Genomic DNA, 27,316 nt, shown 5'->3' with positions numbered 1-27,316 from the left:
GGGATGTTGCCGTGTTCATTCTGAGAAGAAGTCGGCAAAGTTAGCAGAGCTAGCGCAGATACTAAATGAATGGCCGACTTTTTAATCCGTTTCGAGGATTGTGGTCCGCTACTCGCCACAGCACCGCTCCTCGCTCGCTCTCAAGTCGTCCACAAAAGAGAGGACGGAGAGAGAGAGAGAGAGAGAGAGAGAGAGAGAGAGAGAGAGAGAGAGAGAGAGAGAGAGAGAGATGCCAATGAGAACCGCGTTCTCGTCCTCCACCTCCTCGGCTTCGCCCGTCTTTATGGCTAAGAACAAGAATGGCCAATCTCAAAAGGTATCCTTCTCTCTCTCTACTTACTCTTCATTTGCTACGAAATCTTGGTTAAGAACATGTATTTGACTCCCTCTGTTGGGTTATTTTGGGTGAGTAATTCTAATTTTTCCACCTCTTCGTCTGCGATTAGAAGAGAGAAAAAAAATGTGGTTTTTAGTTCTATTACCCTTCTAATTCTGGTCTAGTATAGATTGTAAACTAGGAATTAGCTCTTTGAGCAATTGAATCGAAATATTCGAACATGGGTTGTTGTCACATCATTGGATATCTCCTCATTGGTGGAAAATTTTTGATCTTGTTGTTCCTTCTGTTAAACCCGCACTGGTTAGGTTTTAGACGAATTGCAGCCAGAGAACATTGGATTATTTCAGAAGTTTACTAGTATCATGACTTTCTAAAGAAAAACCAGATACTCTGAGTAGGATGAGAATTAATCAAAGTCAAACTATACTTGAGGCTAAATTTGCCGAGCTCTTTTATATTCTCAAAGGTGGAACACTCTACTATCCAATGCGCCTTATTCATAGGGACAGTGTAGAATGAGAGCGCAGAATATCATAATGTTCCAATTCAACATGGCCTTGTTGCACCATTGCATGCAAATGAACAAGTATACACATTCAAATATGCATTGAAAGTAACAGTGGTAGTGTATATATTGTGGAAATTTTGGTCAGCAAGTAGGTAGTAACTTATAAGTTCTTAATTCTGATTTGATCATCTCAAATAGAATTTTTCAGAAGGTCAGAAAGTTTTTGATTAACCTATTCATCATGGAATGTACATTTACTATGGAATTTCTGAATCCATTAATTGGGATATAAAGCATATCGTTCTTTTGTTTATTGTGTTGCTGTTTCTCTTAAGATGTCTCCCCACAAGCGGCGTCTTGTATGATAATATCTTCCATTTGAATAATATAAAGATATATGTTGGGATTGCAACCTCTTAACAATCGTATAGTCTTAGTGTGGTGCAGATCTTTGCTTAAGCATAATGAAAGTTGCTAAACTAAGTAGTAATCCTACATGCTATTTTTTCCATTTTAATTCCACTTCTGTTCTCCTTGTCCATTTTTACCTTCACATAAATCATTTGTGTCAGTTCTGGAGAAAATTTGTAACTTAAGATGTCTTTGATGCTTGATAGTCGGTTATGTTCCGAAATTAATCTTTTAAATTAGCTACAGAATCTATATGGATAAACCATGTGTACGTGATATATAGATTAGGTGTCACCATCCATTGATTGACTTCCTATCTGTGAAATAAAATAACTAAATTCCACACCTTTCAGTGCATAATAAAGCGTGTAATGGGTTGAAGTAATTTTTGGTCGATCCCAGGTGATTAAAGACAATAACGGAGAAACTGTCTATTATAGAATTTAGATGTCAGGAAGCATCAAGTTAGAGGATTGAATGTGCTTCTTGTATCATACTTGGATTGCTGCTAACATATCTACAGTCTCCCATGTATGCCTTGAGGCTTGTTATTATATTTGTTTGACTTTATATTTCTTCGCATTATGTTTGTATTTGATTGATAGGAAACTACATCAGGGTCTGATACAAAGTAATTGTGCCTGTAGGGTTCTGATCAAGCTCCTCCAAGGATTACATCAAATGTTAAGCAGAACTTGCAGTTCTTAAGGTTATGGAAGGTATGACATTTAAACTATGCATCTTCAATAGTGAATGTTTTCCATGATTGAAGCTGTTGTAACTTAATGTATGACCCAATTGGAAGGGTTTCTCCTTGTTATTTGGCTGGAAGATTATAGTACTGCATGTCCTCAGCCAATTCTTGGTCTGCATGCTTCAGTGTCTTCCTCTTCTTTATGCTACCTGTCTATAGGCCATTCTGAGGCAGGCTATCAAATTTTAAACTTTGACAAATTAGTTAACATAAGTTGCTAAGTTTCTATTTGTCTAATGAGATGAAATTTCTTCCATGAAAATATTTAATCTCTGAAAAAAACTTGAGCTCCGAGAGGTTGATTAAAGAAAAGTAAGTACCTTTGTGTATTGGATTGCAGGATTTTCAAAAGCAGAAAACTAGTACACCTAAGCCTGCCACTAGTTACCGCAAAAAGAAGGTGGTGAAAGAAGATCTTCCAGAAGATACAGAGCTTTATCAAGATCCCACTTCAAACCTTTATTAGTCAGAATCTTTTCTACTTCTACATACTCTGAAGAGTACTCTGCAAAGCCATCAGGTGAAATGGCATCCTAACTTCATGTTGGTTTTTCTGTAGCACAAACCAGGGTCTGGAGACTGCTGTTCCTGTTCTTCTTGTCGATGGTTATAATGTATGTGGCTATTGGGCGAAGCTGAAGAAGCATTTCATGAATGGAAGGCTTGATATTGCTCGCCAAAAGCTAATCGATGAACTGATAACATTCAGTGTACTTAAAGGTTCGTTCTGCTAGCATCGAGTATTTGATGTATCATCTTTTGTTGCTTGTTCACGCCTAATGAAACTGTTTTCATGGACTGTCATATTCTTGGCTTCATGTTGCTTTTAAGTCTTTATGATGGAAGAACTAAATAATATCTACAATGACTATTTATTTCTTGTTTAAAAAACTCCAAAAGAAATCTAATTAGTGGTTAACTTAGATTAGACTATTAATTAGGGTCCATGGAACTGAGTCTCATATTGTAGTCACATGATACAGTTAACCAAAGGTAACATGCGGCATGAATTTGGTGTTAGACCTTCACATCCACATTACTTGAGTATGCTATTTATCTGGTTCTGAAGAATGATCTGAACTCCTGTACTGAACTGTTGTCTTTTTCAACTACATCTTCACTTCCTCAAAATTTAGGAGGTGTCAGTTTCTAAAGCTTTCTAATATGCACACCAACTTATGATGCCATCTTTGCAAGCTATACAGAGGTAAAAGTTGTGGCAGTGTTTGATGCTATGATGTCTGGGATTCCTACTCACAAGGAAAGTTTTGCCGGGTAAGATGATAGCTTTCAACCGTGTAAATGTTTTTCTCTTAATGATTTCTGAAATTAACAAACCCAAAACAAGATAGGGCAAGTTTGAGAATTGCCAAACCACTTATAGGTTTTTCTTCCTGAAGGTTTCTTCATATCTTGGTGTAATGTCCAATATTTTCTCATTGAGTTAGATGGTCATGAAATTCAGAGTTAAATTCTACTTATTTGTTAAGGGATTTTCTCTAAATTAATCCATAAGATTTGACAAATTATGGTTTGTTCCTAAGTAAGATCTTCAGATAATCATTACTAAGTTGTTAGGTTGAGATATTCTCCTAGCGGTATTATTTTTTATTGATCCATACTGGCATTTATACATGTAAATTTACAGATTGTTGAGAAGATCATACAACAATGTAATGCATTTCTGGTATATATTCCATGATCCCTGACTTGCAAGTTGATTTCAGCATCACGTGTAGAATGATTATTGATAGTCCATACTCAATAAATCTTTCATGTGAAAGGCTTCTGGAGATTTCATAATTGACATGAGCTTAGACACATGATTTTCTTTTATGATTTTAAATTCTCCAGATTATCTGGTTTTTTTCCTCGGATATTTTGGAAGGGGGCACCTTTTGTTTGTACAATAGGAGGTTAAGCATTAGGCCATCAGATCAAACTTGATTCTTTTTTCCCCAGCTAAGCCATGTGCACAGCCCTCTATTCTGAACATATTTAAATTTTCTTCCTGTTTGATGGTAATCCAGTTAATGATTTATAGTTTACTAAATGCTTTTTCTCTTAAAATGACAGGGTTGACATAATTTTCTCCGGTGAGACATGTGCTGATGCTTGGATTGAAAAGGAGGTAAGCAATTGTCAAAGTGGATGAAAATAATTTTGATCATGTCTATTGTCTGTATGTGAAAAATCTTAGATTGATGTTCTACGTGAAGAAGGCTTCGTAACACTTGTGAGTTGTGATCTTATGCTTTTCTTGATTAATGCTGGATGCTGCCAGTGCAAAAGAATTTAATTGTAAGGGTGAAGTTCTCTAATTCTTTAGTTGGGGATTTTGTTTTAGTGGGATGCAAAATGTTGCTTAGATAGACCCTGTTCTTCAGGGAGGTTTATCTGCATACTTATTGATATAGAAAGAACAAATAGCGAACTACTTTTGTCAACTTTTAGTGCTTCTGGTTGTTTGGAAACTTATACTACATAGACATAGACACTTGCATCAAGCATGAACGATCACATTGTGCACTCAGGATATGTTACATTGTTTCCAGGTGCCAAGTTATGAGCTTTAATGATTGTTAACCACAAAACTCTTCCAACTAGTTTGAGAAGATCCTGAGATAGAGTGGACTGGTATCAAATTGGTTTTATACTTGTAGTTTCTATATATGGAATATGAACTGCTGGAGAGTTATTGATCTTATGGCAACTCCAAAATATGTTTCTAATATATACTTTCTTCTAAGGGCGACAATACTCATCTTTTCTTCATTATACAAATGATAGAAATTCTACATTATCTTCTCTTCATGCTTTTAGAAATTACTCAATTAGAACTATTCAAGAACAATTTGAAAAGTTATAACTGCATCTTTGGCTTATTAAATTTATGACTGCTATTTATGTCCAAACCATAGAACATTTGGTTACCATGCTTTACATATAGAAATTTGTTGGTTAGCAGAAGCAGAAAGTTCTCTTAAAGCAGATAAGAAGATTGAGTCCATGATTTAGGTCTTTCATGATATCATTGGATTTGTATAATGCAAATTGCTTTTCTGTATTTACATATGATCATGATGTGTCCTCCATGTTGTTATTTCTGTCCTTTCCAATAGTTTTTATAAAATGTACATAGTTGGTACAGTGTTGATAGTCCCACTAAATCCTTTCTTTCTAATTGCATCTTTTACTTGTGTGAGTGCCTGGTTGTGCTTATCTATTTCATGTTGTTTGTCATATTCATACCGTTATGAACTTATGATAGGCAATATGTCTTATAGATCTTTTTTGATGGTGTAGTCTTCTTTTGTTGTTGATGACTGGTGACTGAATTTTTCATACATATAGGTTGTAGCTTTGAGGGAGGATGGCTGTCCAAAGGTTTGGGTTGTGACATCTGATGTATGCCAACAACAAGCAGCATATGGAGCAGTATGCACTTCTCTGATTGTTTGGTAGATACTGATTATGAACTTGATTGCCTTCAAATATATTGATAATATGTTCATGTAATACACATATCTAGAACACTTTATGAGTCCTATTATGGATAGCCAAGTTTTACTGTATGTTATGTAAATATGCCTAAAGTTCATAGAGTTGCACTTCTGAGGAAGTCTCTGATTAGCCATGACTATCACAGTTATATGAGGTCATCTATTTATCATACATATAAATCAGTAATCTTAATGCTTTGCTGAAATATTGCAGTTATATCAGCTGTGTGAGTTCAGCAGCCTCTATTCTTTTCTAGTACAATTACAAAACATTATCATGTTTCCATGGAAATAATATGGGTGTTCAATTTCATGTATCTTCAGTCATGTGCTCTTCCAACATGTTTGTTCGGATATGCAAAACTAATGATGGGCTGTCCAATATAATATTCAAATCAGTGAGCATAATCTACATTTTGAAAATGCCCGGAAATCTGATATGCATTATATAATCATATAAATCTCAACCAATTTAGTCATATCTTGTTTTATTTCTTATTTTAGGACATAGTACATTTTTATAATACCCACTTGTTTTGTTGGCAATTAACTTTAAATTTCACATTTCCTAGGGTGCTTATGTCTGGAGTTGCAAAGCATTAATCTCAGAGGTGAGTTAACCTTATTCTTCATTAGTCAATGATAATGTCGTTCTTGGTGATATGGATTGCTGTTGGGCAATCTTTCTCTATCAATGACTTTACAAGCAAGAATTGTCATGCTAGTATCTTGTCGTCATGGGGCGTGACAACACGACATGGATCTAATATGTTTTTTGAAGATTTTATTCGTGCTTTTAGTTTGAATGCATATATATATTAAAGCCTATATTAGAATCTTTATCTATAGATAATATTGCACTATGTTGTTAAAGATATAGCAATAGCCAAGTAGAAATATGATTCAACACATTAACATGATTGAAATAAAAATTCTAAAATTTGAGTTCGAATCAACTCATATTGAGGTAATCTAACAATTCCTACACTAATTATGATCCAATTTGGATGAATTTGACATTGAACTTCTGATTTTTGAAATTTGGGGAATATTTTGAGGGAAATTAAATTTCCCCTTTGATTCATACATTTTAAAGAATACTCTTTATACATCTAGCACCAAAATGCTTAGATCTATGTAGAGAGATTCCTATAAATGATACACAAATTAGTTTTGAAAGTGTAAAACAAAGGAAATACTTGAGAGGATGGTAGATATCTAGAGAGAGAGATTTGTGAAAGTATATTTTGATGGGATTAAAAAGAAATATTGAGTTCCTCCTAAATCTCCTTTATCTCTCCTCTATTTCTTTGTCTCTAACTTCTACTTTTTCTATTTGGGAAAGTGGCTGCCAAATAGGTTTCGGGTGGCATCCATCTTGTTCCCTTTGGTACCCCATCCATGTAGGTTGGCACGGCACGAAAATACACCCTTGCCGGTTGGCACAACACGGCATGGAACATCCCGTGGCTGGTGCCAATATCCACCGGCACAACCGGTGTCAATATCTACCGGCACAACCATCCTTGTTTATAGGTCTCATTATTGCATATTTCTTATATGACTTCTTAGAAGTTGTGACTTAGGGTAAAAGTCTACCCAGTATATATTTATACTTCAACAATTCAATGCACCTTGCTGATAGAGGACCATGTAAGTCCGTTACAAATTTAGCTAGAAGCCAGTGAGCTTAAAGGGGGGTTTATTTCCAAGGATTTCTGTGCTGACACACAACAAGTCTCCTGTGTCTATGGCATGATGTGGAGGCACATCAAACTCCTTTCCTGTACCTCCCTTGTTTTCAGTATTCACAACTCTCTTCCCCTCCTTTATCACTTCTAGTGATTACAAGACATGAACATTGCACAGCAGTTTATATTTATACCATCTAAAAGTAAGCTTAACTACTTTTAATCAACTCTAAATGAATTGTGTATATAAATATAATTTGACAGATGGTAGTAATTGATTCTCTTTAGGTATGGTGTAGAACTAAGGCATTTTTCCATAAACAAAACGTGATGTGCTCAGAGTATAACTTGATTATCTTTTGTGGAGGTTAATTGGTTTCATGGGCACGTTCTACAAAGGTTACGTAGTCCAAATCAGGTCAGGCATCAAATAGTAGATTATGAGATGAGACTGAGTGACAAACTGAAAACCAGATTTTGTTGTAGTACATAAATGAGGCTAAATTTATGAGGTGTTGAGCTTAATGCTTTGATAGAAGATGTGGAGTCAGTATTGTTTACTGAATGTGCACTCTAGTTCATCAGTCTGATCGTTTATGGTCCTTTTCCCCTACCCATTGATTGTGGCACAAATTTGTCAGATTTTTCTGGAGATGTTTTTATCAAATGATTCATATTATATTTTGTAAGGCATTGATGGTACGATAGTTTTTGGGCAACCAGAGAACAATATTCAAAAGTTTAGTGCCATCAAGATAAGGATTTTAAGGTGGATGACGAGGTGAACAGTGCCATTGATTGTGGCACAAATTTGTCAGATTTTTCTGGAGATGTTTTTGTCAAATGACTCATAATATATTTTGGAAGGCTTTGATGGTACAATAACTTTTGGGCAACTAGAGAACAATATATTCAAAAGTTTAGTACCATCCAGATGAGGATTTTAAGGCGGATGATGAGGTGAACAGTGTTAATAGAAAATTAGAACAAGGAATGGATATTTGATGAAATATAGGTACCACCTTTAGAGAATAAGCTACGTGAGGATAGATTAAGAGGATCCATATCCAATGAGATTGTGCATAGTGCACTAATACAAAGCAGTGATTTCATTTAAATGGAAGATTCTTTTAGAAGGGGGGAAGACCAAAACTACGGTGGGTAAATTTATTTGCAATGATATGTAGTGTTGATTTGATGCAAATTGTTGCACTACATAGAAATGTATGGAAAACAGATTCATATGCCAATCCCAAGTAGTTGGGACTAAGGCTTGGATGCTGTTGTTTTTGTTGTTTGTGGTATGTGAGAAAGAAGTTCTAAATGGCTTTATAGCCTATGTCTTTAAATTGAAGGTGAAATTCATCCTTTGTTTTTTTTTTCCTTTCCATTCACTCGGATCTCTTCCTTTTTATCTATTTTCTCTATCATCCTTTTTGGCCGAATAAAAGACAAGATTGCTCCAAAGTTATGGTTTCTTTCAAGATTCCAAATATTAGGATCGGGATCGAAATCGAAATCGGTCGTCTGAAAAAATGATATATATTGGCTGTATATGGGGTGTTGGCTGTCCGTATTTGCTTGTATTTTAAAATAATTTTTGAAAATATAGAAAAATAATAAAAAATATTAGACAAAATATTAATAAGATATAAATATAAATTATTCATATATGAAGTCTAAAAAATAAAAATAAAAATAAAAATATTATTTTCTTAATCTTAATCTCTCTCTCCTTTTCTAGTTTCTACCACTCATGCTCTCTCTCTCCCCTCTAACTCTCTCCCACTAACTTTCTCTCTCATCTCCTTATCTCTATTCTCTCTCATTCTCACTTCAAAAAAAAGCCCCCGATCTCTCAAACCTCTCCCCCTCCCTCCCTCCGTATCTCCTATGCACTCCCATCTTCCTCTCCTACTCCCTCTCTCTTCTAATCAATGCTTCTTTGATGTAGTTCTAGCCTTCAACATCCGACGAACTCCTCCAATGTAGTTCCGGTTGCATTGACCTTCGACAAACTCCTCCAACGTAGATCCGGATCCACCGACCTTAGATATGTAATTTTTTTTCTTTTATTCTCTCTCTCCGATGAGCTCCCTACGCTCTCTTTGTCTCTCGCACTCTCTTCTTTCTCTTTCTTCCTTTCTCTCTTGCTCTCCTCCCTCTCTTTCTCCTTTCCTCTCTCTCAATTTGGTTCGTTTCAGCTGATCCGGATAGACTAGTTTCAGAGTGGGATCAAGATCGGCCGAACCGTGGAACCATGGTTTCTTTGTTTCAGTTTTTTTCTCTATTTTGATTTTGCATGTAAGTGGCGCATGACTGATATGGCCGAAGAGTAGTCCAAGCCTCCTGTATCTAAGAGGTTGTTATCCTTAAACCTGGTTATGGCATCAAAATGTCGATCTAAACATTAAGTTTAGCTATTCATACAGATGATTGTTTCCAAGTTTGCCTTCAAAACTGTTTTGCATTTATGGGAATTCATAGGAGTAATGGTATAAGTATGTAACGTGTTATGTCCTTAATTTTTTTCTTAGTTTAGTGTTCTTTACAGATCCATTATAACTTTGTATTGCTCCTATTCCACAATTTTTTTACATTGTCTCATGGAACATTGAACTGATTCTACATATCACGTCATAGTCAGAGATGATTCATGGTTGTTACTCCTTGGCATCTTCTCCTCATCCTCTGTATGTTCATGTGTGTGTATTTCCAATAACGTCATAATTTCTTAAGAGCAACTTGAAGTGAAAGAAATGGAATGACATCTTATAGCATTTCCGCCATTGACAATTACTCGGTTGTAATCTCACGTTGTTATTATTTTCATTTACAGAATGGATAGATTCCTTTCTTTTATCTCAGTAGGAATTAATGAGCTGATAACTTTGTAGATAAAGGCTTCAGAAAAGGAGTTTCAACACATACTAAATGAACACAGGTTAGATTATTTTCTCTCCTCACTGACTACAGCATTGTGATTTACTTTGTGGTTCCTATCTATCATTAAAAGTCTAGGAGAAATTGCATTACAGAGAAAAGTTCTCATCTTTCCATTGTGACAAGTTGATTAACCTAATATGTACATAATAGGTGGAACTCACTTTATGGTAATTGTAGGCTCGTTTCAGATCACAGCAAGTGAGAACAGATTTACATTCTATACATTTAAACATAGTTCGAGAAAAGATCAAAATTTTGCTAGAAGATAGGTGGTATATTCATTTGGTTACAAACTATGACTAATAATTCAGGGATGATCCCAGAGGATCAACAGAAGCTCGATTGATGGGCTAGGTTACCCATAACTGGGCAGGTTTATATGATTCAAAAGTAAGATCTAGGACATCGGAGTTCAAATTGTACTCCTGAAATTTGTAGGCTAAACTTTCTCATACAATGTTTCTTCCACACGCAATATATAAAAATAGGGTATCTGGATGTGTTCTCAAATGTGACAACAAGAAAAGGTCATAGAAGGTCATTTAGTGCCTCATATTGTTTGATCAATTCATTTTTGTTATTTGTGGAAGCTTAGTGAACGATAAGTCAAATCCCTGGAGAAGATGGATTCAGCTTTTATTTAATCATAGAATGTCACATCAAGTCAATTGGAGTGCCTCAAATTGTCTGATCATGCTCATTTCCATTATCCATGGAAATTGTATAGACAATAAGACCAAATTTCTGAAGACTATGAATTGCGCTCATATGCCTTGCAATTGAAAGCAACCACAACAATTCTGGGCGAATGCTTACAGCCTTAATTTAAGATAACATGGGACATAGGAGTTATTACCCCAACAATTTGGTGTACTTATTATATTTATTATAATAGGATATTTTGGTAATTTGGGCATGCTCTATTAATTTGGACAAAAACATTCACTTTTGTCATAAATAATTGATTGGTTTGATATAAAAAATTATATAAGAGAGTAAAGTGGATTCACGCACAAGTACACAGATAAAATGTATTAAACCTTTTATATTCTAATAAAACTTACCTTTACTTTTGCTCTTTAGATTCATCTAATGTTATTTGTCACTGTACAATTCATATAATTGTTAGCCTGCTACGAGATTGATAAGTGATGTGGGCATCATCTTCAATTTGATCAAAATAAAGTTGCTTGAGTCTAATTTTGGTCTAATTGATCTAATTAGGCTCAACTTATTTTTACATTTAATTTGTTGAGTTGATTTTTAATTCAAATGATTAATTAAATTAGTCAATTAATATATATGGTAAGCCTATATGCGGGGGATGTCCGCATTGAGTTATTACCTAAATTGGGTTAGTCAATTTAGGTAAGACCTTATCAATTAGGATCCTATCAGGAAATGAATTCTTATTAGAATCTCAATTGATAATAATGGCAAGCTTATATGTGGGGGATGTCCACATTGATTTATTATCTAAATTGGATTAGTTAATTTAGATAAGATGATCAATTAGAGTCCTATTAGGAAATAAGTTCCTATTAGAATTAGCTAGAATTAAAGTTGTTAACCTATTTAAGGGTTATTGCATGAAAAACAATGAACGATTTGGAATAAGATTTATTTGAAATCTCTTATTTTCTCTCCTGTGGTTTTCTTCTTCTTCTTCTCTCTCTTTCTTTCTCTCCCTTTCTCCTACTTAAGATTCTTCTCTAATCTCTTTTACTTCCTCTCTAAATCTCACACCTTCTTCAATATCTACTTTTTCGTTGGTTACTGCTGCTGTCGAAAAGATTCCAGTAGTGAAAGAGAAATTTTTGGTGCCTGGACGTGAAGAGGAGGACTTGGTTTCAAAGTAAAAGCACTACTATTCCATTTATTGGTAAACCTAAACTCTAAAGTTTTTCTTTACACCATATTTTAGGCCTTTCTTTTATCAACGTACCTATTTGAGAGTTAAGGAAACTACTGTCTTATCTGAGTGGTTTTCTCTCCTTCCATCTAGTAGTGATCTTTTTAATCAATTAACATCTTATCAGTTATTGCTTACTATATTTTTCTTTAGTTACTTGTTTGAGTCGATTGTTCTTCAAAACATTGCATTCATACTAGATTTGCATCAATAAGTCTTGGGACTATTTTCTACATGATTGTTTAAATTGTTGTTAATTTGTAAAGCAATATAGATATTTATGTTTTAGATCACGATTTACTCGATCTTTTTCTTTCTATTGGAACTCTAGCTTAGATGTTGTTCGGATATCTCAGCAACTACTCGTGAAGATACTTAGGTAGCCTTTAGTTTATACATTACATAAGGGATATTTATTCATGAATTAGGTACTCCTTAAATATGTTTTGCAATCAAATACTTATGTATATATATTTTGGTTATATTTTGTATAAATTATAAGTCATGTGATAATTTATATACAAAATTTTACACAGGTATAATGATACAATAAAAATTTTGTACGTTTTCTAAGCAAGATTTTATTACAGTTAATATACTTATTTACAGTTTAATAATTAAACATAAATTCTTACATTAATTTATTCAAAGTAATTGTTATGTTTTACAACCAAACAATAAAATATGAGTAAAGTTATAAATGTTCCTAGTTTATATTTAAAGAGTTGTGCATAAATTTATCCTTAAAAAACTATATGCACGAAGCAAATGAGGCTTTATGTTTTCATGTTTTTCCTTAAATTGACAGGTCGACTTCGGTGCAAGGGAAACTACTCCAACATAACCTGGGCCCTAAAGTTGTTGACGCGTTGAAGGATCTCAAAAGGAAGCTATCTGAAGATGAATCTACATAACTTGGGTTTCTCAATGGACTAACAAACTTAAGGATTGATGAACTGATGATCATCACATCAGGACCATCGGCATCCTTGCAAAGATCAACAATTGATCATGCTATAAGAGGAGGAAGAGCACAAGTAGATCATAGAGTATGTTAGCAAGAGGGAACCTCACATGGAGGCTACCATCCTAAATTTATCTTCATGGAGGAACATCCGCCCAGCAATGGATAGCAACTCTCATGGTATGACTTTACTGATGGGCTATGAATAGCGCTAACATCATTCTTTTTTTCTTTTCTTCCATATTGTGAAACAGAAATCTTTTCTGCTAGAGAAAGATGTGTTTCCCCATCTAACCATCTCATGAGAGAGTTAAACTTTTTGTATGTAAAGTCCTGTTCCATTTGCTCACACATCTCTCTCCTACAATATTGATTACTAGAGTTGATCCTTGATCTCATTACTGCTTGCAATTTGTTGACTTATTGAAAGTTTGGTTAGTAATTAGTTTAAGCCAGCCATTTCTTTTGGGCTGAAGGCAAAAACACAAGCCAAGATAAGCATCATATCTGTTGAGGGTCTGAGTTTTAATAGAAACAAATGAACTGGGCTCTGAGAAGTATTACAAAAAAAAGTGTTTTTAGTTGGTAGATTCATAAATAAGAAATAAACCTACATAAATCAAATAAGAAAATAGAACAAAAAAGGAATGTGTTTTGTTGAATCCTAGACCACTCCCAATCCGGCGGAGAGGAGAGTTGGGAAGCAATGGGCAATGGTGGTAAATGGAGGGGCGGAGAGGAGAGGTGGAAGTAATGGTGGTAAATGGGAGGGTGGAGAGGAGAGGTGGGAAGCAATGGTGGTAAATGGGAGGGTAGAGGAAGCAGCAGCCTCGATGATGAGAGGAATGACGATAGCGTAGAACGGAGAGAGAGAAGGAAGAAAAGTATTCTTGAGGGAGAATTCGAGAAAGAGAAAAATCTCTTTCCTTCATTTCTAGGCGAAAATTAGTAGGGAAGGGAAGAATGGAAAAGTCATTGATATGGTCGGCCATCATTGGGAAGAAAAGAATTCACAACCGTAATACCAGAACTATGTTAGAACCGTCAATTTTCTTTTATAAATTTGAACTCTTCCTTCTCACTTTCGTTTGAAACCTCAAATTTTTTTTTGTTGTAATTTGATTGATTTGAAATTCTAATTTTTTTTTTTTTCTAATCTGATCGAGATGAGAATTAGGAGGAGATCATTTTCTGTAAAATGTAAACTTTTCTTTCTAGATCCAAAAACAACCCTCATTCATCCATCTACATTCTCATTGATAGCCGAAGACGAAATCCATTTCTTCCTTCCAAAATCTCCAAACGACAAAATCCATCTCAAAATTGAGGTTAATCCATCCAATTCCGCACCTGCCTCTCACGTGACGCTCACCAACGCCACCACACCCCCCGACCAACCAGTCAACGGCCACCGAGCCAAGTCAACGGTCAACGCCCCAGGTGGCAAGGTCAATCAATCATCGGATCGGATCTGATCGGATCCCAGCTCGATCCACATATCATCACGCGATTTAAAGGGGTCGGCGGGCAACACCAACTGAACCGCCCGTTAATAACTGCCATTGTCCCTCCAAGGAGTCCTCCAGTTAAGAGAAGAAAAGTAAATGTCAGGAATCCAAGCGACCCATCTCACCGCAGGGAATTGAATGCTTTAATTCAATCACCTCCCCATCTCCTGTTGACTAAATTTCTTTCCAATCTCTTCCGAGCTCAGGGTGGTGCCATTAATATCGCAACACTTATGTGGATGGTAATTATAGCATCACACATCCTTGTAGTTGTAATGCATGCATATATGAGCTTATCTCTCTGCTACGTTAAAACTCTTTTAGCTCATTCTTTTCTTGTCCTCAGAAACTTCTGTTGACTAGTGCTTCATTTACTTACACACTAGAGAAAGAAGAAAAAGTTAAATTGTTCGTGTGGTAGAATTAGCATCATAGAAAATTCTAGCTCTCAATTGATTTGTACGTACGATTTGTAACAGTAGTTAACCATAAAAGGACTAATGTACTCCGTATACATGTAGTTGAATTATATCTTGTTTCTTCTTACACATTTTATTTTGCTACATTTTCCTTGTTAAGAAATTTCCTATCTAGGAGTACTTCTTACTCCTTATGAGATTTTATTTATTGTCTGTAGAAAAGTAATAACAAGAGATACATTGGCCAAAGAACATAGAGAGAAGTATGTATCCTTTGGATGAGAAATATTTTCATCATTCTTTCTTTTTTTTCTTTGTGTGTTTGAACAGTTAACTTAATATGCTTGCATCTACATGCACATTATCTCATGGTAAGATAAATTTTGATTTATCATGTTATTAGAAGTATGGATCTTTCAATGTTTTGTTACTAATTAACGTTTGGTAAGATTTCCTTTGGTCGACGGTCATAATAACGTGTGGTCCATACACGACACGCTTTCGAGCATACGACAAAATTGTCAGGTCGAGAACCTACTAACTCTGCGATAGAATCAAATTTAATGATGATAGCAATTTGTCGCCTACGGGCATCTGTATTCGTTTCATCTACTTGAAAATTTTAGTGTATGAAAATCGGCCACATGATAACTTTTTTTGCACACAATTTTGAAGGAAATTGAGGCAAAACTAGCCATCTTTTTTGGTCTTAATATGCAGCTATACTGTATTGGTTCAGGTCTAGGGTAGATGGAGACCAAGATGTATCTTTCTGGGGTAATAGGAACAGTATTTATCTTGCCTTCCAAATAACTTCTAAAATTAATGAAATGTTAAGAGTTACAATGTTTCTTTACAGTTAAGCCAAGTAAAATTTACCTTCTTCTATAGTGTTGGCTTCTTTTGTGCAAGAACAAACATACATCAATTTCTCACCTATAAATGTTACTGTGGAAGAGAAAGAATAAAAGTTCTTTGTGAATTTTCTAGAAGAGGGCATTGACCTGTCAGCCAGTTTGAGTAACTCAATTTTGGATTTATCTAATGTGGTCATAAGTGAAGTCTGGACAAAATACTGCCAATGGACTAAAATTATATGGCATCAAATAGTACAGTACTTGATATTATTTGACTGGCCATGCAATCACATGAGTATTAGATTACTGTCTGAGTTGACTTTTATGAAAGCCAGCAGTAGATCATTTGGCTTACCCAAGAGGGGTCAAATGAATATATTGACTCTCAGCGATCAGAATTAGCAAGTTTCAACATATTTTGATATATTTTGTATTGTGTTAGAAGTTTTTCGACTTCAATTTACAAGAATTCAAAACATATATGGATCTATTTATTATTTTCTTCACTGAAAACCTTTGAGTTACCATCTATTAGCAAATCATGTGACCTAGTTTAAAGGCACTTAAAGACAAATAATTTTTGTTTTCTTCACAATATGTGTCATACTTATTTGCTCTTCCTTTACTTGATCTTGAAATATTTCTCTAGCATATATTTTCTGCATACAGAGATCTGAAGGTTCTTTCATTTCTTAGATGCATGCAATACTTCATAGATAGATTTAGAGACAAAAGTATTCTACAGCTTATATTAATTAAGTCTTGTAAACAAACGGCTTGTTATAAGTTCTTTGCTGCAGAATATATACCAAAGGTGACTGAACGAAGCTGATAGAAATTCTCTCAAAAGAAGGGAAAAAAAGAATAACTTTTCTGGTAATTTGTTTGATAGAAAATGAAGAACAGTGACCATTTGCCTTTGAAGAACCAGCAAGATTTATCTGAATATTTTGGGGATAAATATAATTAATCTATTGCTTTTAGTTAACCATCTCCAACAAGGAAAAGGATCTCCTATATATTCAAACGATTGCCTTCAAGACTAGAATTAGTCTGTCTTGATACTCTATTCGCAAGGAAATATAAGACTTCCATATATATGCTTATCCCTACTGTCTACTACTATATTGGTTACATGATTGGATGACACTATTCTGTAGTCTTATTTAAGACTAAAAAGAAAAAGAATTAGATAATAGACATATTTCCCTCGTTAAACCATGCATCCTATTTATTCCCTCATTTTTAGAGAAAGCTAGACATGAAATCATACACCCCTTGAAAAATAATAAACTAGCTTATATTAGCAAGAATCTCCAAGGTTATATTATATTGCCCATTCCCTCCAATGTTGTGGATGACTAATATTTCCTACTTTAATATCACTTAGATCACACTTTTCTTAACAAGTGCCTCTTGGTCTGTTAGACCCCAGAATTAATGCTTTAATCTCATTGTAGAGATATTTCACTTAATATCAACTAGACTACACAAACAAACATAATAATAGCCTCTCTCTCTCTCTCTCTCTCTCTCTCTCTCTCTCTCTCTCTCTCTCTCTCTCTCTCTCTCTCTCTCTCTATATATATATATGCATGCATGGATAAGTATTTATTTATTTTCACTAAAATGCCGCCCAAATGATCCACGCCACGGAACCCACACCGACTACGTCTTACCCAAGCAAATGGGGCCCAGCCCCTCGCACTGTTGACCCAGAAAAAAGACCCCACACCCACGCTAATCCTTCTCCCAGAGATGAAAAGTTTGACCTTGTCAAACTACATACTAATAACTTCCCCACATAGAGCTTTAAATTATTATTATTTTTAATCTATGATTAGGACATATTTCTTTCATGTAGGTTGTGGTATTGCATTGCATAATGACAACAATCGGATTGAAATGATACGAAAAGGCATCGTTGTCGGATGACAACAGAAGTTATTTCAATGGGTAGAATTGTCAACACTGGGGATATAGACCAGCTACTTGACTGTTTGAGCACTAATTATTAACTAATGTTGTTCTTCATACTTATCAATCCGATTAGAATCCAAGGAAATCATATGATAACACCATAAAACATCATGTTCTTACTACCTGCAAGTTGCAGCTTGACCCTCTTGCATCTTTCTCACATATAACTCATAGTCCTAGTTGAATTAAGATGGAGGTAATAGATCATATATAATTGGTTAAAAGAAAAAAATTGTAATAAAGCTTACCTTGGTCAGAACTTTATGATAGATGTTAATTCAACAACTCAGGAAGTCCTCTAGTGTTATTATATTATGTGGTCCCAATATAGTGTTAGAGTTTGTGCTAGTTCTTGAGACTTCCATTAGATAAGCACACATCTAACATGAACTCATAAATATGGGCGGTACGTTAGCTGTTAATTTGGATATAAAAGGCTTTGTGGATACGTACTGGCGTATACTAGCAAAATCTACATGCTGCTGCAATACTATGTGCGTCTATTACTTCCTTGTCAAAGTTGCATCAAAAACATGATCTTATGCAATGGGTGAAGTGGCTGAGTATATTAATGCATAGGTTGTTGAGTTCCTGCATTTAATAGGTTACTCTAGAGATGGAAGAGTAAGATGGGGTTCTTGGTTGGTCACCTCTTCAAAGCAAATTGAGAGATAGCAGTGTGGCCTTTCATGGGACCAGAGCATATCAAAGAGCATTTAATGGTGGTGACATCTCAAACTCCTTATCTATCGTCGCCATCATCGTCTAGTACCGTCTCAACTGACACTGATATGAAGCACGCGGCGCCGTAGTCACCGAAGTCACTAAATTGGCCTTTTTCTAGCCTTCATGCATCCCTAGTTGCGCTTTTATTCGTTTCCTTCTTGGTTCCATGCAGGGCATGCAATGTATTATTAGTAGCACTTCAAGGAGTTGAAAAAGATATCGAGAGACAATATTATTATCGACCAAGAATATCAACTATATATGATTAGTTACATATTATTAGGCTTGTTTATTTGAAGTCCTTACTTTTTTATCTTCAATTATCTAGTCTATGTAGATCGCATCATTGATATTAATATGCTTTAATGATAAGATAAGAACATCTTCAAAAGTAAGCTTGCATGAACACAACATATCAGAAAAATTATTGACAACCTTGTCTTCTTCGGATAATGTTTCTTATTTCTTTATATTTGGTCATAGTTTAAGTCCAAAAGCATCACATAATAAATATATATATATATGCAGCCATCATACTATATCAATTATACTAAATATCACTCTTATTGTTCTATTTTCTGAAGATTAGGTTTTCCTTTTTACAGATGCTTAGCAGAAAAAAAAAAAGAATAATGTAAATTAGTAATGGTATTGTTAATGTCATTAGAATTTGTAATAAATTTAGCCATTTTACTATTTTATTGGCATCTAACTGCTATTTTTTCCTATCAAACACAATTGGCGAACAAGGTTGCACATTTAATTTGTCCAATTTTTCGCCAACGGTCGTTGTAGGACCATCTACATTTGTCGGCATACACCGACATGCCACGACCGACGCACGCAACCTGTTCATGCCGTATGAAATCAGCTCACAGAATTCAATTTGAAAGCTATGTATCGCGACGCCATTAGTTGATAGAACTTATCTACCATCAATGCGTTAAAAATTAGCCTGTGTAAACACTCAATCAGCTACCTGAATTGGGTATGAGTGGTAGGAAATTCTCCATAGAACTTATTTCCATCAATGCATTAAAACTAGTTTTGACTATCACCATGGTCAGTAGAAAGTTCATCCATAATGTTTACATTATTTGTTAGAAACTTTGATAAAGTAGATTTCAAGCTTATCAGAATAATGTAAACTTATATTGGATTGCAATCCAATACACAAGATAAACTACAAATTATTTCAATCCAATACACAAGCTTATCAGAATTATACATTACAATTCTTCTTTTATTTCTTATGGCATGATTCATGATTTCAATCTTATCAGATTATGTAAACTTTTATATACCAATGTCCAGTAAAGTTTGAAAATTGAATGAAGTATCTCAATAAGAATGAATATCCTTCTGTTTAAGTCCAATTTCATTTTATTTGGTAGTGCTCATATTATTCCCTTGTTCTTGCAGTTAATTGTAATCAAGTTACTCCATCAACAATGTCATTAATTCGCTTTACTAATGATAAGTTACATTATGCAAACTATCTAAAGTGACAAATTGATTTGCAATAAAGGGGCTAGAGTGCAAATAATACATTACGGAGTGTTCATATAAATATTTAAAGATTTCCCTTCTCACCTTCAATATTATATTTTCATATATAAATGAGAACATTCATTAAGCTGTAATTGTAGAATTATGGTCAATCATAACTTAGTTTCTTTACATATATAAGTTATGGTAGTCGAAAGATACATATAACTTGTTTGTTTGGCTTACCAAATTGTCATTTTCTGTCTTCAATGGAAAATATAAATAACAATGACTATCCTTGTTTGTCTACCTAAAAGAGTTTTGTACTCAAAATTCAGTTTCCTAAAGGTTCCAAAATACTGGTCATTCATCCAATTTATAGTTCACCAGTATGATACATGGAAGCTCTTCCTTATAAATGCCTCTTAATGAATAAGAATCGTCATTTAATTGAAAAACATCTCAGTCCAAAAGTTTGGTTGGCTAATGGTAACTAAATTGTTCTTAAGATGTTCCTTCAAAGTCCCTTTTGAACTTTGTTGGTGCATAGAAATCTACTAACCTAGCTTAATATTAGGTTTGAAACAAGGACATAAATGATCTGAATATGCGGTAGCAAAGAAAGAAAAATTAAGTGATCATCTTAACAGAAGTATGAATTTAGATTTTAAAATAGAAGAGTATGTGTTGGATGTTTGCAATAAGATTGAGAACTTTGTTTATCCTTCTTTAATTTCCTAAGAATAAAAGAAACCAGCAATGCTGGGCATGCAAGCACATGCACAATTAATGCAACATGCAAAAAGGTACTTTTTATGAATTTTTATCGTCACCAATATGATAGGGTCTTTAAAGTTTTTTTTTTTTTTTCTTATAAATTTATATAACATCATGAATTTACATTGCTATTGCCTCTTTGATTAAGGAGAAGATGTATCTGATGCCCAAGATAGAGAAGGGAAGAAGTAACTGAAGTAAAAGTTGAATTTTAAGTAGTTGATAAGTTGTATATATCTTTGAATGACGCAATACTTGTTGCTAGTTGGAGGTATCAATCTTGATGGACAGTTAAATTGGTTTTAGTTGGAGGTATCAATCTTGATGGTCAGTTAATTTGGTTCGCAGTGCTGCTAAACTTCATCTAAGTCAAGCCACCCCCCAACAACTCATTGATTAAACTACCTTGGTTAAGTTAGGAAGCTATGACTTAATTAACTATCTGTGTTTAAATAATATTTCACACTGTCTTGTTGTTTTTTTTTTTCTTTCAGTTTTTATTCATTTATGACTTTGAATCTTCTCAAACATAAACATATCATGACTTTGAAGCATTCTGAATGTGGAGGAAACTTTTTAGTTTGTGGATTCAATCATTGACATAAAAGAGTCGGCTAAAGTCTTGTGGAAAAGAGACGTATCTAGGGTCTACTAGGAAGCCTCATGGAGATCATCTTGCTTCTAGTATTCGCTTTTCATGTGGGGGATCTCTCTGATTCTCGGCAAAAATTTTAAAATTTCCGTAAGGAATGTGGATTACTTTTCAATGGTAAGGTTGAAGCAAAGAGTTGTGGAATTCTCCATGCTTCTTCTCCCTTCTACAAGCAATAGAAAAATAAGTAGAATGGTCAAATACAAGATCATCTCATATAGTTATATAATATTACTTGTTCACTCGACATCACATGACAAAAAAAGAATGAATATTCAAAAGGGTTACAGTTTCCCCATGGTTATGTTTTGGAGCCTCCCATGATTCCCAATAGTACCCATTTGTAATTTAGCATTTCTAAGGAGCCAATCCATGAGAAGATCATAGTGGCTATGATGGTTGGGTGAGTGGTCGAGAGAGAAGGGGGTGGGACCATGCATGAGAGAGAGAGAGAGAGAGAGAGAGAGAGAGAGAGAGAGGGTGCAATGGTTCTTGCACCCAACTTGTTGTTGGTCCCATTTAATGCAAAAAGGGCTATTGAGACATATTGTGAGGTGAATGCAGGCAGTATCATATATAGAAGAGAGAGAGAGAGAGAGAGGAGAGGAGAGAGATCCACTGTGATGACTCACCAGAAAGTGGTCACGGATTTCACTTGACTCCACAGCCTTATACACATACAACCCCATGCCTAAACTTGGAAATTCTTCTGCCACTCCTGCCTACTTGTCTATGTCAGCATCAGCGTGTGTGTCAAACTATTTAACCCCACTTGCAAGAAATTCTTCTGCAATTCATCTTGCATTCAACCCTTTCCTGTGTCAAAAATACATACATCATACATGCATGCATGCAGCTATGGAGTTGAACATTCATAAATGAGTACAAGAGATAATTGTAAGAGTGAATTTAAGGTCTTTTTTTTTATTTTGCAACATCCCTCATTTTCTTTTTCTTTTTTTCACTTTGTAGAATTACACCACCCCCCCTAGATTTGGTTAGTTCTGTAAAGCAAAAAAAAAAAAAAAACTGGGTGACCCTACAAAATGGTTAGATTTTTTTGAATCAATTAAAAATTAAAATAATAATAAAAAGAGATGGGAGAGAACTGGTTGAAAAGATGCCAAGGAGGAAAGATTTGGTGTAGATAGAGGAGATTTTAACTAGAGGAGATAAGAATGGCCAATAACCTCGCAAAGACCACCGCCAAGCTGTCCTCTCTCCTTGAAGGGTCTCTATCTCATCTTTAACTCCTCAATACTCCTCTCCTCTCCATATAGGCCCTCCTAGAACTATGAGAGACTTATTTAACCACCTCTCTACCCTTTCCTCTCCTCTACTTGGAGTTGTGTAGAATGATATAGCCAAGAGAGGCATAGTCTGATATGGAGTGGAAGAGGATGAAATCCAAGTAATAATCGAAATAAATACTAGTCTCAATCATTTTTTCTCTACTACTGTGTACCAACATTACCACCACTTGCACCAATCTGGGAGCAAAGAAGCCACTTCAAAGTCTCAGGTATATATATACATATAAAAGGGTGTACAAGGAGCGGCGAAGAGGCTGATGATTTCAGTGTGCAGTAGTTTATGGCCATCGCGACGAGCATGAGCGGCGACGACGGCAAGGACTCGCATGAGCATGACCTCGTGATGCCCGGCTTTCGCTTCCACCCAACCGAGGAGGAGCTCATCGAGTTCTACCTGCGCCGCAAAGTCGAAGGCAAACGCTTCAATGTGGAGCTCATCACCTTCCTCGATCTCTACCGCTATGATCCATGGGAGCTTCCCGGTTTGATTCCCTCCCTCCTTTCCTCTTTTCTATTTTTATTCTGATTTTTCTTCCTCCATGTGGCTAAATTTGTACAAAAATTAGCCTCAATTTGCTTTGTTTGCTTGTTGTTATACATGGACTACTTGAAATAGCATTGGCGGCGATAGGCGAGAAGGAGTGGTTCTTTTATGTTCCTAGGGATAGAAAATATAGGAACGGCGACCGGCCGAACCGAGTAACTGCGTCGGGGTATTGGAAGGCCACCGGAGCCGACCGGATGATTCGGGCGGAGAACAACCGGTCCATCGGGTTGAAGAAGACGCTGGTCTTCTACTCAGGGAAAGCTCCCAAAGGCATCAGGTCTAGTTGGATCATGAACGAATACCGCCTTCCCCATGGCGAAGCAGATCGGTATCAGAAGGTATTAATTCTTATACAAATTTATTCCATCTCTTTTTCTTTTTCTTTTCTTGTGTGTGTATGTGTGTAGGTAGATAGATCTGAAGGCATGATCCATAACAAATTAAATTTAGTAGTATATATATGTTAACTAACGTCTTCTCTTCCCAATCTCTCTTTCTTCCAGCCCCTTCAAAATTATAATCTGATCTCTCTTGTTCTTTGTTCCGAAAATTTTGGGATTAGTGCTTTGTTTTAACGAGTTCTGGGAGTTAGGGTTTTGCTTCTTGGCGTAGTTAATTTGTGGTTTCTCTACCAGATCGATCAAATCTCGTTAGAAATTAATTAAATTGTTCGCCCTTTGCTCTTCTACTTCTTTCTGTTTGTTCCTAATTATGGGATATGTTTCTTAAACTCTTCTCTCTATGCTTCTTTTCTTCTACTTTCTTATATTATCCATGGAGGTCTGCGAATTATACGTGAACTTTTCGAGTATTATTTCTTGTGAAATTCTCCTCTCCTCTCCTCTCCTCTCCACTCCTAAATTTCTTCTTCTTTTTTCCTCTTATTATTCTAGTGGCTTTCGATTGCTATACTTCTCTATATGATATAGGGATCACTAACCATCTCACTGTAGAAGATCAAATGAGTAGATCAATCTCTCAATCCTTACCAAAATCTCATATATTTATATATTTGCTGCAGGCTGAGATCTCCCTCTGCCGAGTCTACAAAAGAGCCGGCGTTGAGGACCACTGCCAACTCCCTAGCACACTAGCTACAAAGCCATCCTCCTCCAAAGCAACCGCAACTGAGAAGAAGCACGGCTCGTCGTCGTCGTCGCCCTACCCGGCGGCGAGCTTCCAAGCATTCCAAGGAGATTGTTCGTCATCGTCTGCGATAGAGAAAGCGCGCAAAGCAAACGTCGATCTAAGCAATCCAAACATGTCGACGGCTATACTACCTAAGCCCGCCGTCTACGGATCGACCGCCTCGGTTGCATCCTTGAGCTCAACTACATCAACCGAAGAAGACGGCACGTCACTCTACCACCACTCGAAGAACACTGGTAGTGCTTTACCCTCCTCTTACTCCCTCCTCAACTTAACCACTTCCTCCATGGCCTCCACCCCGATTGATGAGCTAAGTAGGTTAGTAGGATACAACCAGACCTACATCAACCAACCCAACCAATTCCTCCCATTGCCGCCGCAAAGCCAACTGCTTAACACGCTGCCGATCACGTTGTCGACCATTTCAGACAAGCTTTGGGAGTGGAATCCTCTTCCAGATGCAGGAAGGGACTATTCTAGTTTCAAGTGATCATCAACATAAGGATTTATATAAAATGTACGCATCTGGACTATATATTGATGTGGGTAAGAACATAGGTTATGTGGTTTGATTAACCTTTCTGTCCATTTACATAGCTGGTGTACGTGTTGCCTCTTGTCTGAATTAATTATGTTCTTGGATCCGCTGGTATGTCTGTTCTTTAATTTTTAAAGAGAGAAAGAAATCGTACGTACACTTGGTGTCTGTTAGCTTCTGGGCTTCCACTGTTTGACTTCTGAACATGAAATAATGAGTCCACGATTGGAAGAAGACTTGCAGAGATTGGTGTCAGGGAAGGAGGAGATCTAAGTACCACAGCAGTCATGTGAATGTCTTTTGTTTGCATGGTGGGACTGACCAACCCAAAGGAAGCATCTTTGTTTATCTGAAGGTATAAATATATATATATATATGATATATCTAGTGACTGATATTTTGATCTAGTGCTAGAAAGGTTATCAGATCAATTTTATGAGTGCTCCTCTTCTCTCTCTTTTTTTACTCGTGTCCTTTTTTATGTAGCTTATCCTTTTGGGGTTGTGATGTGTTGCCTTGTTTGGGCAGTCATAGTAGAAGATGAAGTCTATATAGTAGGCTAATAGTTCTGCGCATGCACTACAAGTGTACAAAAAAAAATTTAGCTGGTCCATATTTTCTTCCAAAGAAATTAAGCATGGTGCACCCTATCAAGAGAGATTGCAAGTTTGTAGGATAGCGAGTGCCACAGTCTCCACTCATGTCTTTAGGCCCACTTCATATTGCACGCCATGGAGAAGTCTCACAACAAGACCAAGTCCATTAGCTCTAATTTTCCATATCCTTGTAAGATATATGTGAATGATTCTATGTATAGGTTTGCAGACTAAGGCTTAGGTTTCAGGTTGACTTTTGGCTGTAATGTCTATAGTGAGAATATATATAGTATATATGCATGTCAAATTTGGCATTAAGTTGCATTCTGGCATTTGTTAGTGGGTTCAAATAGAGTAGGAATTTGTCTCTCCTTTTTTTTTTTTTTTTTTTTTTTTTTGTTCTTTCTTTCAAATTAGTCGACCTGGATTTCTTAGTTTAGTTTGTTTCAGGGAGCTAACAAACTGCAATAATTGATCAATGGCTTGTATAAATAATTCAGTCATTCATAGACCATAGACCGAACTGTGGGGTAAACCCTCCGACCTAATGGGCGTAGTCTAGCTTTTGCCTTTTCGAAGTTCGAGTCATGCCATGCCATGCCATGCCATGATTTCCTTCCACCCAGGAAGAGATGAGATCAAGAATCAATTCTGGTAAACAACATTTTAAGAGAGAGAAATGTGAGCAAATGAAACAGGACATTACATGCAGAAGTTTAATTCTCTAATGAGATGTTTGGATGGGGAAACATATCTTTCTTCTAAGAAAAAAGATCTCTGTTTCACAAATACGAAGAAAAGAAAAAGAATTTAATGTTAACGGCATTTAAAGACCCACCAGTAAAGTAGGAACATGGGAGTTGTTACCCATTGCTGGATGGATGTTCCTCCACGAAGATAAATTTAAGAACATGCTCTCTGTGATCTACTTGTGCTCTTCCTCCTCTATAACTTGATCAATTGTTGATCTTTACAACGATGCTGATGGTCCTGATGATATAAGCATCACTTCATCAATACTTACGTTTGTTAGTCCATTGAAAAAAACCAAGCTACGTGGATTCGTCTTCAGATAGCTTCCTCTTAAGATTCTCCAATGCAGCAACAATTTCAGGACCCAGGTTATGCTGGAGTAGTTTTCCTTGCACCGAAGTCGACCTGTCAGTTCAGGGAACAAATTGATAATAGAAGTATCTTTAATGAGTAACTGCAGAGAGATCCACCAACTTTTATTTAGCAGTTCAACAGAAAGAAAAAGATTTTGAGTAAATGGTGGTCTGAAGCATAAAAGTCTATACTGCTTTAGTTAATAACAGTTTAAACAAGCATGCAGAAAGTAGTCCCGAGACTTAGATCAATCTCGTAGCAGTTATATGAAATCTATGTTAAGGAATAATGTTAGATCAATCTAAAGAGCAAAAGTAATGGAAAATATGATATTTTATTCTAGAGGACAAGTAAGCAGAGGAAAATATGATACTTGCATGGCTCAAAATAACCATGCTTTCTATATCTCAGAGAACTTAATTTTTGTTTTTTTTTAAGTAATGCAATAGAGACTTGAAACTCATCTATTGATGGATACTTACCTAGCACTGAGACTCATCTATTGACAGCTAGTTACCTAGCTTCCAATCATCTAGGCTACTTGCATGTCCCATGTGATCTCAAATTGAGGATGAAAGTATCAGCGCAGCTGCTTTCAATTGCAAGGCATATTGATAAAGGATAAGTGCA

General features: G+C 35.7%; 2 protein-coding genes across 12 annotated transcripts; both read left to right on the top strand.

The window, feature by feature from the left end:
• The first annotated feature begins 150 nt into the window (after nt 1-150).
• Nucleotides 151-13,378, top strand: LOC140768389 (uncharacterized). Of its 10 annotated transcripts, none has more exons than XR_012105754.1 (11): nt 151-316; nt 1,907-1,978; nt 2,354-2,478; nt 2,573-2,733; nt 3,219-3,288; nt 4,090-4,144; nt 5,368-5,451; nt 6,089-6,127; nt 10,105-10,151; nt 11,947-12,035; nt 12,874-13,378. XR_012105754.1 is itself a non-coding variant. In XM_073108648.1 (10 exons), exons 1-10 carry the CDS (start codon nt 230-232, stop codon nt 12,977-12,979), a joined length of 846 nt encoding a protein of 281 aa, XP_072964749.1. In that variant the 5' UTR covers nt 155-229; the 3' UTR covers nt 12,980-13,378. The 10 variants fall into 10 exon arrangements, 5 of the variants coding, with proteins under 5 accessions (XP_072964750.1, XP_072964752.1, XP_072964753.1 ...); XR_012105755.1 differs by having other exon boundaries at nt 11,947-12,008; nt 12,874-12,991; XR_012105757.1 differs by having other exon boundaries at nt 152-316; nt 5,368-5,474.
• A 9,366-nt stretch (nt 13,379-22,744) lies between these two features.
• Nucleotides 22,745-25,087, top strand: LOC140769068 (uncharacterized). Of its 2 annotated transcripts, XM_073109616.1 has the most exons (4): nt 22,745-22,958; nt 23,024-23,231; nt 23,366-23,634; nt 24,318-25,087. In XM_073109616.1, exons 2-4 carry the CDS (start codon nt 23,030-23,032, stop codon nt 24,933-24,935), a joined length of 1,089 nt encoding a protein of 362 aa, XP_072965717.1. In that variant the 5' UTR covers nt 22,745-22,958; nt 23,024-23,029; the 3' UTR covers nt 24,936-25,087. The 2 variants fall into 2 exon arrangements, with proteins under 2 accessions (XP_072965717.1, XP_072965716.1); XM_073109615.1 differs by having other exon boundaries at nt 22,746-23,231.
• Nucleotides 25,088-27,316: the final 2,229 nt, after the last annotated feature.

This window comes from Typha angustifolia, chromosome 10 (genome assembly GCF_048772165.1).
Source record: "Typha angustifolia cultivar Huaian chromosome 10, ASM4877216v1, whole genome shotgun sequence".
NCBI classification, from domain to species: Eukaryota; Viridiplantae; Streptophyta; class Magnoliopsida; order Poales; family Typhaceae; genus Typha; species Typha angustifolia.
This window is presented reverse-complemented; position numbering and strand designations above follow the sequence as displayed.

What these genes read in the sequence shown, in the direction of transcription:
- LOC140769068 (XM_073109616.1), top strand. Translation starts at nt 23,030, where the DNA reads ATGGCCATCGCGACGAGCATGAGCGGCGACGACGGCAAGGACTCGCAT. An exon ending in TGATCCATGGGAGCTTCCCG is followed by an intron (nt 23,232 to 23,365) that starts GTTTGATTCCCT and finishes TACTTGAAATAG; the next exon opens with CATTGGCGGCGATAGGCGAG. An exon ending in AAGCAGATCGGTATCAGAAG is followed by an intron (nt 23,635 to 24,317) that starts GTATTAATTCTT and finishes TATTTGCTGCAG; the next exon opens with GCTGAGATCTCCCTCTGCCG.
- LOC140768389 (XM_073108648.1), top strand. Translation starts at nt 230, where the DNA reads ATGCCAATGAGAACCGCGTTCTCGTCCTCCACCTCCTCGGCTTCGCCC. An exon ending in AGTTCTTAAGGTTATGGAAG is followed by an intron (nt 1,979 to 2,353) that starts GTATGACATTTA and finishes ATTGGATTGCAG; the next exon opens with GATTTTCAAAAGCAGAAAAC. An exon ending in ATGCTTGGATTGAAAAGGAG is followed by an intron (nt 4,145 to 5,367) that starts GTAAGCAATTGT and finishes TCATACATATAG; the next exon opens with GTTGTAGCTTTGAGGGAGGA.